The sequence below is a fragment of the Empidonax traillii genome, unplaced genomic scaffold, assembly GCF_003031625.1.
Source record: "Empidonax traillii isolate 1590-97213 ecotype Southwest subspecies unplaced genomic scaffold, ASM303162v1 scaffold281:size1424471, whole genome shotgun sequence".
Taxonomy (NCBI): Eukaryota; Metazoa; Chordata; class Aves; order Passeriformes; family Tyrannidae; genus Empidonax; species Empidonax traillii.
The window spans coordinates 987984-999950 of NW_020955474.1; the positions used below are offsets into that span (position 1 = coordinate 987984).

Below are 11967 nucleotides of genomic sequence, written 5' to 3' on the forward strand. Positions count from 1 at the left end.
CAGATTTCCTAACTGGAATCAAGCTTTAACTCAGTAACTTGAAGCTGAGTGTTAAAGTTCTGGGTTATTTTCAAGAGCAGAAGTTTAACTGCTGCTGCTGGAAGCAGAATGTAGGTGTAAGCACATCTCAAGTGATTAATGTGTAATTAATAATGCAGAACAAGAACCATTGTATACAGTTTGCACTTAACGATTATAACTTATATAATCCCTATCCAACCTGCACAGTTTGTAAAATAACACTGACTCTCACAATGCTTTAGGTGCCTGGAAGACCTTGTGTGGTGCAAGTAATGGATTTTAATTGATTTCCTTTCTGGATAGATTCCAATTGGTCAATAAGATCTTGGAACCTGATGTGTATGATTTCAACTCTTCCTCCAGCAGTGTACAGAGAAGGTAACACAAAGTGTCATGCCATATGCTTAAATTCATTTGCAGCTGGAAACATCTCTCCTGATGTTTTCCAGTCTTTTTTTGCCTACATCAGTGCTTCTCCTTCTTAGAAATCAGGAGGTGCAGAGTGCACTTCTGATGGATGTGGTGTGATAGGCTCCAATGCAGGTGCAATAAAGAGATACAAGAGGCAGATTATTGCTGGAAAGGAAAGAAATGCCAACAAAAACCTTAATCTCCAGTGTTACATGTTTCTGAAACACGTTACTTAAACAGCATTCTTTTGTGTAGCGTCTTCACAGGCACATCTTCGCTCACGTTATAAATATCCCATCTTTAATAGACCTGTAACCAGAAAAATAGCTTGGAGATGATACTGCAACGTTATTTGCGTTGCTGCTCGCGGTGCCCACGGGAGGCTGCTGCGGGCTGTCCCCGGTACCGAGTTCCGTGCAGAAATTACAGGTGTGGAACACACGCTATTGGCACCGAGGCCAGGGGAGCGCCCTGGGGCCGCGGCGAAACGCCTGCTCCCATGGGAGACGCCCGGGCAAAGCCCGCCGGTGTCCCCGTTGATGCCCGGAGCGGGGGGCAGGTCCGGCCCGCGGGGCGCGGCCGAGGAGCCGCCCTCCGCCCGCCCCTGGCCCCGGCCCCGCCGCCTCCCTCATCCCTCCTCCCATCCCTCCCTCCCTCCCTCCCTCCCTCCCTCCCTGCCGGCGCGGCGCGGAGCGCGGCGGAGCGATGTGGCGGTGGCGGTATGTCAGCGGCCGGCAGCTGGACGGCTTCCGACAGTACAAGGTGAGGAGCAGCCCCGGGGGGTCGGGAGGGGCGGACGGGGCTCCCGCTGTGGCGTCTCCGGGCTCCGGAGCGCTCCGCTGTGCCGCGGCCGAACGCGCAGCCCATCCCCGCTCTGCCCGCGGCCCCGCCGGCCGGACCGTCCCTCTGCCGCCAGGGCGTCCGCAGGGATGTTCCCCATCTCCACCTGTGCACGCTCGCACCTGGCCGGGGTCCGGCTCCGAGCGAGTGCCTTGCCTGGGTAGGAACTGGGTGTTCGCGAAGAGGCACGTCTCGGTGGAGGCAGAGTGAACCGGGCTTTGAGTGAGTATCAGCGTCTTTAAAAGCCCTGCCCGTTTTAGAGCAGCGTGGTTAGGAGGCATCTGGTGTTTCTGTAAGAAAGAGTGCGTTGATGGTGCTTGTCTGGCTCTGTGCAAAGCCTTCAGATACAGGAATTCTCTGGCACTGAGAAATAAATGAAGAAGCCAGGAAAAAAAACACCTTACTTTCAATAATTTGAACTAAACCTCGTGTTTGCAAATAACAGGCATGCAGAATTCAAATGAATGGGTGAATCATTAGATATTTAGATTTGCCAGTGTTATGTCACAGACTTAGGATATACCTGGGCTTTGTTCCCAGGACATTGCAGGTGCAGTACAGGGGATCATCCAGGTTTGCTCTAGCTGAGGTGCAGGTGTGCGAGATGGGCTATGCCACCCTGCTTGCACACACACTGCTCCCTGTGAAAAGCACGTAGCTTCCACCAGCACAGTGCCCAACCTATTATTTTATGTTCCGTTTCCCAAGACAGCCCCTACCCCACACTCCCCATGATTCTTGTCTTCTTGCTTTTACCATGTGCCCTCCCGGGCTGGCACAGGACCAGGGCAATCAGCTCCTCCCAAGCCCTTCCCTGGGCCAGCAGCTCTGCCTGCTCACCTCAGGGTGAATGATGATGGAGGAACTGTGGATTCGAGAGCTTTCTCCAGGTTGCTTACTAGGAACTTGTTTTGCACAGCAGCTCATTAAAATGTACCAACCTGTTCTGTGTCTCCGGTATGAGTGGGATAAAACATGCTGCAATCTGCATCTGGCCACTGGGTGTAAGTTGCACAGGCCTGTGCTTGAACGGTGGAGCTGCAGTCTTGACTGAGGTCACCAGACGAAAACAAAAAGCTGTTTTTAGCATAAACAGACATTGTTATTTAAGTAACTTTCCGAAAATATTTGAGTTCGTAGTACAAATACAAGGAACACTTGTGTTACATTCTTCCTTATCACTTGAATGAAAGTGGCTTCAAACAAGTGCAGATGGGAAAGAATCAAAAGAGCATTTAAAAAAAACCCCAACAAACCTGTAATCATTGTGCCATACTTATGATTTGCAGGACAAATGATTAACAAAAGACAGAATCACATATCAAACCATTTTATTTTAGTATATCAATTTCTTGAGACCATTGTAAAGGCCAGAAAATATATTTGGTAATTTTCCTAACTGTAGTACTCAGCCAACACACTTGAGAAGTATCTGTTCAACCGTGCCTGGAAGAAGGGTGGTAAGTACAGGTTTTAGAAAGATAGAAATTTATTTAGAAATTTATTTAGAAATCAAATAGTTGGTTTTCTATTACCTGAGGTGGCTCAGGATTAGGACATCCTGGAAATAATTAAATCCAAATGGCACAGGTTACACCCAGAGAAATACAGCTGCATGAGATGAGCTGGTGGGGTATCTGCACCATTTTCCTGGTGCTCAGGTTGCAGGAGGACCTGGCAGGTGATGGCAGCTCTGCCCATTCCCATTCCTAAATGCTCCTCACAGTAGATTAAAGTTCTCAAAAAATGCAAAATGAGTGCAGCAAGGAGACACTAATCACTGCCACAATCTCTTCCCCTCACCCTCCCATGCCTAGGGCTGCTGCCACAACCACAACTTTGTTCTCACCACCTCCCAGGCCTGAGACATGCTCTTCAGCCCCCTGTTGCCCTCTGGCTGCCATCTCCTCCCCTCCAACCTACGGCCTTACTGCATCCTGCTCCTCCAGCTTCCCAGCTCCTCTGAGGAGACTGCTGCTGCCTTTGCTGACTACTCAACAGGCACTAAACTCTTGATTACTGTGCCCAGCACACAGAGGTTACCTCTTCTTACAACCAGCTGGCTATTTCTGTAGTGTGTTTCCTGGTGAACCTGGCTCTGGAGTACTGTGGAAGGATACACAGGCTGGTCTTGTGGAGAAATAGGTAATCTCTCAAAGGATTTGTTAGCATATGTTTGATATTGAGCTAAACTCATGTATTTTGGACATTAAGCATGCCTAGGAAACCTTAGGTAGCAGTATGCACCTCTCTGTTGTGCATCCCAGTGCAGCATTATATTTGCAGTAGTATAGGTGGCTTAATATCCTCCGTGCTTTGCACAGCTTATCCATCGAGCTGATCTGAGAGCAGAGCATAACGCAGCTTAAAAAACTAATTTGTGTAATCGACTCCTTTCGTAAAGGCAAATTTGGCTTGAAAAAAAATGCTGTTTGATTTTCAAAATTTTCACACAGCTGAATTAATTTCTCTGCCATGAATACCACAATTGTATGTCTCAGGCACTGTCTGTCTCCTGCTCACAGTTGGAGGAGGGCCTTGGCAACAAAACCAGCACAGTTCTTTGCAAAGGGAATGGCAGACCTCCAATGAATGCAAAGACTTCAGCACCCTTTAGCATGTCAGGTCCATGTAAATTATGCTTTTGAAGCAAGTTTTCCCCAATTACCAAGCTTTGGTTTGTATCACAGAGTGACCTCAGAGCACAAAAATGCATTCCCTTTGAGTGAACCTGAACCAGCTGTACTAAGGAAAAATGCACAAGTACACCAAATACATTCAGTCCATACTATTATACTGTAACCAGCCTAGTGTAAAATTTTCATGGACATTGGATCCTCAGGGCTAGCTGTTTCACTTAACAAATCTATTCCTGTTTATTCTGCATGTTAATGGGGATTTAGGGATTCAGTTTTCTTTTACTGCTTAAAACCACACTGAGAACAGGTGGAGATGTGATAATGAGAGTTCGGATGCAACCCTCACTATTGCTGCTGTGATAATTCTGCCATCTTCTTGCCTGTGGGGCAGGTGGACAGGTCCTAATTTCAGGATAATTGCATGCTTGGTGATGTGCTGCAACTGTAGAGCAGAAGATGCTGACACTTGGATTTTGTGCTATTCCCTGCGATCTGGAGCAACACAGTCTGAAAGCTGCAGCCAACCTCTATTGTAGAGCTTAGGTCATATCATTTCTACTTTTGTATTTTATCAGCATTCTGCAGTTCTAGAGGAGCACCCACAGAATTACTCAGCTGCCTTTTTTTCTGCCTGTTTGGGTTTCTGTTGGAAACAAACAGTTCTGAGACAGCCAGGTGATGAGTACAGATAAAAGCAGAATTTGGACCAGAATGCAGTAATGCCAATGGTGAGCTCTTGTTGCTGTTGCGTCTTCTCATCACTTCACTTTTAGGATTTCCCTTGCAAATATGCCTTGAGTCATCTTTTCTGCAGCACCTGTGCAAAAAGGTTTCCCAAGCCAGAAAACACTGATGTTTTCTCCTGTTTCAGGAGAAAAGAGATCTAAGGACAAGCTGTAGAGGCTTGACTCAAAGAAGAGGCCTTGGAAAAGATTATTTAAAAAATCAGATATAACATTAAAAATTAAGGTCTATGGTTCCACATTTTTATCTGAATTTGTCAACACTGTTTTTGTCCTCTAAGCCATTTTTTAGAGGGTAGCTCGCTGAGCAGATAAGGGTTGGGGTGAGAGGTAAGATGAAATCAGTGTGAAATGGAAACATAAGAGTTATCTTAAGTTCTCTGTCAAAGTAGAAGGTTCTGTCAAATGGAATCCTACCTGTCTCTCTGTCCCAGTTCTGTTGCTGTTCAATACGTTCATCAAATAACTGAAGGGAGGAAATTGTAAAATTTTCACGTGATACTAAAGCATTCTGAAAAATAGGGTTATGATTCAAAATGTTCCTGGAAAGAGGATATAATGGCCAGAAATCAGTATGATTTCAGTGTAAACACTTAGGGGAAAGAAAAATCAACATTTTGAACACAAAATAGGAGACAGCAGACTGCAGTAAAGATTCCTGGGGAGCAGGAATATACTCTTGTAGCTGATGTACTGATCAGGTATCAGGTGGAATAATATGTCCTGCTTGCTTTGGCCCACAGTTTACAGTCCACAGAATGACATAATGGATACTAAGAGGCTTAGAAAAGATGAACTGTGAGAAACAAGCTGAGTACAATGGGAGTAAGAGCCTAGCAACCAGTTCATGAGTGCTCTTTTAAAGAAAGACGATGTGAGTTTTGGCTGCACAAAGAGAAATTCAAAGTGTCTGCTATGTCAGTCTTGTGTTGATAAGGCTTGCTGGAACAGGTACCAAAGGGGGTTGGGCAATCATCAGTCTTAAGAAATGGTTCAATTTCTCTGAGGGAAGATCAACAATCTAGTGTTGAGTAATAAACAGTTGCTGGTGCCTTTTTTTTAGCGAAGTTTTGGATAATGTATTCTCTTTTAGTGTGCCAACATGGTTGTTTATCACAAGCAATTGGCTCATTACCTCATGGTAACTTGATCTGCTTCCTTAATGTACACTGAACATGATCCTGCATTAGATGAACGTGCTGGACTAGAAGACCTCTCAAATTACATCCCAGCCCTCACTTTGGTAGGTTAGAGAAACAAGATCAGATGTATGATGATCATGTTTCAAGGCTTGATTGTTTCTCTTACACTGTCTTATACCAAAGGAGCAAAGTGTGTTGAGTATAATCTAGTGAGTTACTGTCTGGAAGTTCAGGATTCATCCAGATGCAAGACTCTGTGAAACCTTTATGCTTTTCCAAGGCTACCTGTGTAACTAATGAGATTTAGAAACATAGTGGGTCCTGTTCACTTTTGCTGAACTGGAGTTTTGCTTTTGACTCCAGCGGCACAAGAAGTTCACATGATATTGAAAATTTAGGATAGGAGACTCTCATTTGCATGTTTATCTGAAACTTTTAAGGACACAGTTAATGGTGTTCATGATTGCATGTGGACAGTTTTATCTACGTTGAGTACATTAATTACATGATTATTAAATAGTGTTTTTGCAGGTAGTATTTTTAGGTTTTTTCCCCTAATTTTTAATTCCAAATATTATTTGAAGGCAGTTACCAGTTTTATTTGCTATAGTAAGGTTTTTCAAACCACTGCAGTTTAATAAAGTCCTTGAATACTTGAGGCAGTGAAAACTAGTGTTTTCCAGGTTCTGTAGAGCAGTGAGTCAACAGCCTACTGCTCTACATATAAAATAGTCTTTCCTCTTCGTGTTACTTTGATGGATCGGAAGACTGGGCTTGAAATTAAATGTTATTGAATAATATGTGAAATAAAACAAATAATTCATTACTTTTACATTTTCTGTCACTGTATTGGTGTGTCAGAGTTGTGGGCCAACTGAATACCTGAAAGACAATGTCTGTGCACACATTACCTATTATTCTTATCCTGTTGTAATGGTAGCTGACATAATGTAGGATTTCAAGAGCTCTGTAGTCATTATCTTCCTTCTACACATCATATCCTAATAAGCCAACAACATAATGAAATCACATCACAGAGATGCTGTGTTTGACATTACTTGCTGCGGGACTTTTTTCCTAATGATGGTGTTATTGTACATGGTTTTGAGTGCAATACTACACCCGTGACTTTACAAAGGTTCATTAGATCACTTTTAGGACAAATACGCTCAATATAAAGAGTTGTATGTCTTGTTGAATCTCATGAAAGTGCAACTACCAACCACATAGTTTCATTTTCTTGCTTTATCAAGAGATGTTAGTGCTCTGAAATGCTTATTGGATTTTTATGTATAGGATGTGCATGTATACACATTTATGTATTCACATGTATTTTTTTTTATTCATCTGTATTTTAATAGAATACTAATTGCAAAGATGCATCTATGATTTGGATGTGGGTTATTTGTTATAAATCTAGGGGAACTCTTCTTGTAAGGGTTGTTTTATAGGGGGAGGAATCTTCCTGTGAAATATCTCCTCTCTTGTGCACCAGGATACTGGATAACACAACTGGTTTTTGTATGTGATATAGAACCTCCGTTTAGCATCCCTCATGAAAACTACAACCCACTTTTAATCTACCTGATCTTCTGGGCCTGGAGAGGTTTTTTTGGGTTCCCCAGGGATTTAGGTACACATTCTGGCAGAGCTCCAACTGCATGGTAATTTGTTCTAGTGTTTGATCTTTAAAGGGCTGCTGGCACATACATGTTTGTACATGCACAGAATCCTGATGTTGTTTCCTTTTACCAACTGTAGAAGACCAGTCTATGAAAAAACCACAAAAACTCCATAAAAATCAACTTCCTTGCTATGTTAGAGTTTCTTTGGATGGCAGTAGTTAACAGTCATTTTGTGCAGTCCCTTGAGAGTGTGCAGGTTTTGGTGTTAGTAGGATTTATGCTTTTGCCAATCTGGGCCAACCTCTACTTTTGTCCCTTTAGAGCAGCACATGTGCAACTGCCTTCTGTTATCTGTCACTTGCTCAATATGTGATCATAATTCTGTATTCTATTTAGTTATTTTGGCTTTGTTGTTAAGTGTTTGAATGTGACCCACTAAGCAAAACCTTTTCCTGAAGACAAATTAGGCAGTATCCTAATATAAGTACTGTTGATTGAAAAATGGTTGCTGACTTCTAGTTCCACTGACTTTCCACCTCTCCCTGGTCTGGGTGCTTACAGTCATGTCAGTAAAGAATCCAATCTTTATTTAGTTTCACATAGTGAACAAGAACCTCACTGCTGGGACCAGCACATTATGACTTCTTGCCCCAAACTGTGCTTCTCTTGCAATTGTACTGAGTCTCTAATGTTTCTCCTAGATCTCAGATTTCAAGCATAGCTAGTCAGCAGATCTGTCATCATCAGCCCTTTACTCCTGGCAAGTGGGATTGTGGTAGTCAGGAAGCTGAACGTGAACCCCTCAGTGTGCCCTGGCAGCAGAGAAGGTCAGCAGCATCCTGGGTTGTATTAACAGTAACATGGCCTGTTAGAAAAGGGGGAAGTAATTACCCACCTTTACTAGGCTAAATCTAGAATACTGTGTCCAGTTTTGGATCCCCAATGCAAGAAAAAATGGAGGAAGTTCAGTGGAGGCCACCAGAGTAGCTCGGGCTGGAGCATTTGTCCTGTGAGGAGAGGCTGTGGAGTTGGGGCTTATTTTACCTGGAGAGGAGATGCCTCCAGGGGCACTTGGCAGCATCCCCCTGGTACCTATGGGGTGGTCCTTGGGAGGATGAAATCAGGCTCCTTGTAATTGTGCACAGTGGGGAGATCACAGACAGCAGGCACAAGCTGAACCAAGGTATCTTCATGCGACCTATAAGGAGAAGAAAATTTTCCTCAAGAACACAGTGAAGTGGTGGCACAAGTTGCCCAGCAGTCACCAACCTTGGAGCTTTTCAAAGCCCCACTGGATAAAACACTTGGTTTTGAGCTCCTGGCTGAACCTACTTTGAAAAGGGGGAGATCTTATTCTGAGCCGAATGATTCTATGATCCAAACCCATGACTGTGGTCTTTAGGGAAGGAAACTGCTCTGCAAGCAAGGGGATGTGCCCCACTAGCAGGTATGACTCCTTAAGAGCATCCTGTCCTGACCCACAGCTCTATGTGTGCCATGACCTCCTGGACATACTTCCATTAGGTAAATGGCTATGGCCTATGGGTCAGTGCCTGTGTCAGGATTCCTGAAAATGCGGAGGTCGGAATGACAAGTACACCTTTGCAACAAAGCATCCCCAGGACAACTTTTACGTAATGAATTTTATTTTATGTTTTATGTAATACGTATGTTAAGTAATACAGTTTATGTAATAACAACTTCGTGATGACTTAGTAATACCAATCAGAATTGTTGAATTGCCCAAACCATGACACTGGGTTTCGAGTATTTGCTAGGAATAGTACCAGATGGAAGGAAAATTTAACCATATTTCCTAGTTGTAGGTATGCATAGGCTAATGGAACTGAAGGGAGCAAAATCAGGGGGGAGAGAGCTGCTCAGGAGCCCAGCTTGGGCAGCCTCCTCCTTCACAGTGCAGCTACATCCAGCCCTAGTACACACTGCACAACCATCAGGTAACAGAGTCCACAACCTCAGAGCCCAAAGAGACAAGGGTTTGCATCTGAGTATTCAATTACATGTCCACCACCACCTACTCTTTGCCAGGATAAATTACAAATCCTGTTCTTTAGTTTCTACTTATGTGTTATACACTTCAACCCTAGATGTCTTAGGGGTTTATAACTCCTAGACTTAGGTATTGGTGACCTAATAAAACAAACAAACAAATGTATGGATGGGAGGAAAGGCAGGGTAGTCCAAACTATTTAAGCAGTAGGAGACACAAAATCCAAGCCATTATGTATGAATCATTAACTAAATGATGACAAAATGTAAAGCAATTTTATTATTAGAAATAACAGGATTGTGTTTTGGAATATATCAGCACATTTAAACTGCTGAACATTTTGAATTCATTTGGCATCCACAGTGTTGTACAGCTCTTTTGTTTATACCATGATTTTCTTCTTTCCCTTTGTGAAGCTTTCTTTAAAACTCAAGACTGTGCCTCATAATATCTACAAACCTGTAAAAACATATGTAAAGTAGAATTAAACTCCATGTGTTTAATGTATTCTAGGAATCTGAAAGATGGATGGAAAATTGTTACCAGATGTGCCAGTATTTCAGTATTTTCTTTAATTTTTTGTGGTTCCAGAAGTGTAAGATACCATAGAAGGCAAGTTAATGTTGCATAAGAAGTTGCCCAGAAGAGTGATTTCCCACCAAGCTCTCTTAAATAGTGACTGGTTCATTCCCTGGATTGGAATTTTGGTCATTTTGCAGCTTTCAAAACCACAAAAAACCCTCATCTTATGCAAAAGAGAATCCATTGTCGTGCCGCCTATTCCATTGTCTGTCATTTAGAAAACTCAGGTGGTGTGAAATTGTGTAATCGGAGAGGAGATGTGATAAAAGAAGCTGCAGGAAGGTGTTGGTAACTGTCGATGCCATGATGGCTGGGGTCAGTGGGAACCCCAGGGCAGCAGGGCAGGGCCTGGCAGCCTGTCCTGTCCCATAATTGGAGGCAAAAGCTCCTAGGGCTGGGTCTCAGTCACTGCCTTCAGCACTGGGAGCCTCTGCCCAAGGGAAGGGACCATCTGTGCTGCGCTGGCCCTGGGAAGGATAGCTGAGCCATGCATGGTAGACAGTAAAACCTCAGCCCTTGCTGAAATACTTTTAATTTCAAATATATGCTGCAAAATGTCGGTTTTTCAAACCTTTTCCATCAGCAGATCCCTCCAAATTTTCCATCCGTGATGTAGGTCTCTGCTTACAGGCCAAATGATGACAAGCTCATCACTTATGTGTGTTGGCAAAGTGATCAGTAGATGTCCAGGTGGCGCTGTTGAAATACAGCATCGCGCACGTATTTTAGAAAACACTCTGAAGAGGAGTTATTTTCAATATATCACTTGTTTCAAGACCACAGTTTTACCTATTTTGCTTTTGATGTATTGATTCTCTGTTGGTTTAGGCTGTGTTCAGTTATCTTTGTGAAAAGTGAATTTAGGAGGAAAAGAGATTTTTTTTTTCTCCCCTCCCATCTTCATTAATTTTGAACAGATGTAAATGACTTCAGGTTTAAAGGTCATTTTAAACTTTGAAAGCACTTCAGAAGTTTGGTAACACTTTGAACTAGGTTTAGAGTAATATTTTGTGTGGAGCAACATGTGGGGGGAACTTACTGTATTTCAGCTGCTCTCATTTTGGTGCTTTGCCCACAGAAAACAAGAAGTACCTTATTCTGATACATTTAGGCTGATGTTACCTGAATTTATCAAGTACTCACTGTGAGGTAAGGACCTGCACAAGTACATCTCCTGTGGTGCATCACAAGGTGAACACTCAGCAATCCTGTAGTTCTTGCATCATTTACTCTTTTGCCAGGTATTGCTTACTAATAGAGATTTGTCTCTCTGCATGGGTAATGTAAATACAATGAATGCTTGACATAAGAGGAGATTCCCCAAGCCTGCAGGACTTAGAGCATCAGCATATGGGTACAGCTGTGTCTCTTCCATATCTGTGCCCATCCCAGCTGAGTTTGCTTGCAGGAAAAGGACAGGTATCCCAATATTTATGTTCTTCATTCAAGTCCATATGTTGTCGTTAGATAGTTGTCAGGTTTTCCATGTGAGAACATGGAACAGGACAGCTAGTGTATTCTTCCATAGTAGACATCTATAATCGCATGAAATACTCAAGCAATCACAGAACTGTATATTTCCATATACTGCAACCTAAACCATTATTACTACCTGATATATAGCTATGTTAAACATTAATTTGTCTGGGAAAGAAGCTTTTCAGCCTTGACATTTTTAATAGGCTTCTTTATTTCCTTTTGTAAAAGTCAACACAAATATAAAATTGAGTTAATATGAGCAGACTTTGTATGAATAAATTGGTATTGCTTATACTGAAATTATGTATATAAATATGATACCACTAACACTATTAGGGCTCTATTCTTTGCTCTATTCTTCAACCTTAGGGTGAATTACAGCCTGCATATGCCTCAGTCTCCCAGCGTTTACAACAGAGATAATAAATCATGTGATTCATGAGGTCAAGGAAAAATTAAAATTCACTATTTTCT

The 11967-nt window shown here is 42.8% G+C and overlaps 1 protein-coding gene across 2 annotated transcripts in view; it reads left to right on the top strand.

Moving 5' to 3' along the window:
• The first annotated feature begins 1096 nt into the window (after nucleotides 1–1096).
• The window catches only part of LOC114060604 (ethanolaminephosphotransferase 1-like), a 62127-nt gene continuing 51256 nt past the window's right edge, over nucleotides 1097–11967 (top strand). The window contains exon 1 of one of the 2 annotated variants that reach the window (XM_027890215.1): nucleotides 1097–1194. In XM_027890215.1, the coding sequence (XP_027746016.1) occupies nucleotides 1138–1194 (57 nt within the window). In that variant the 5' untranslated portion in view covers nucleotides 1097–1137. Of the gene's footprint in view, nucleotides 1195–8804; nucleotides 8869–11967 lie in introns of those variants that run through there. The other variant, XM_027890216.1, reaches the window with a different exon arrangement.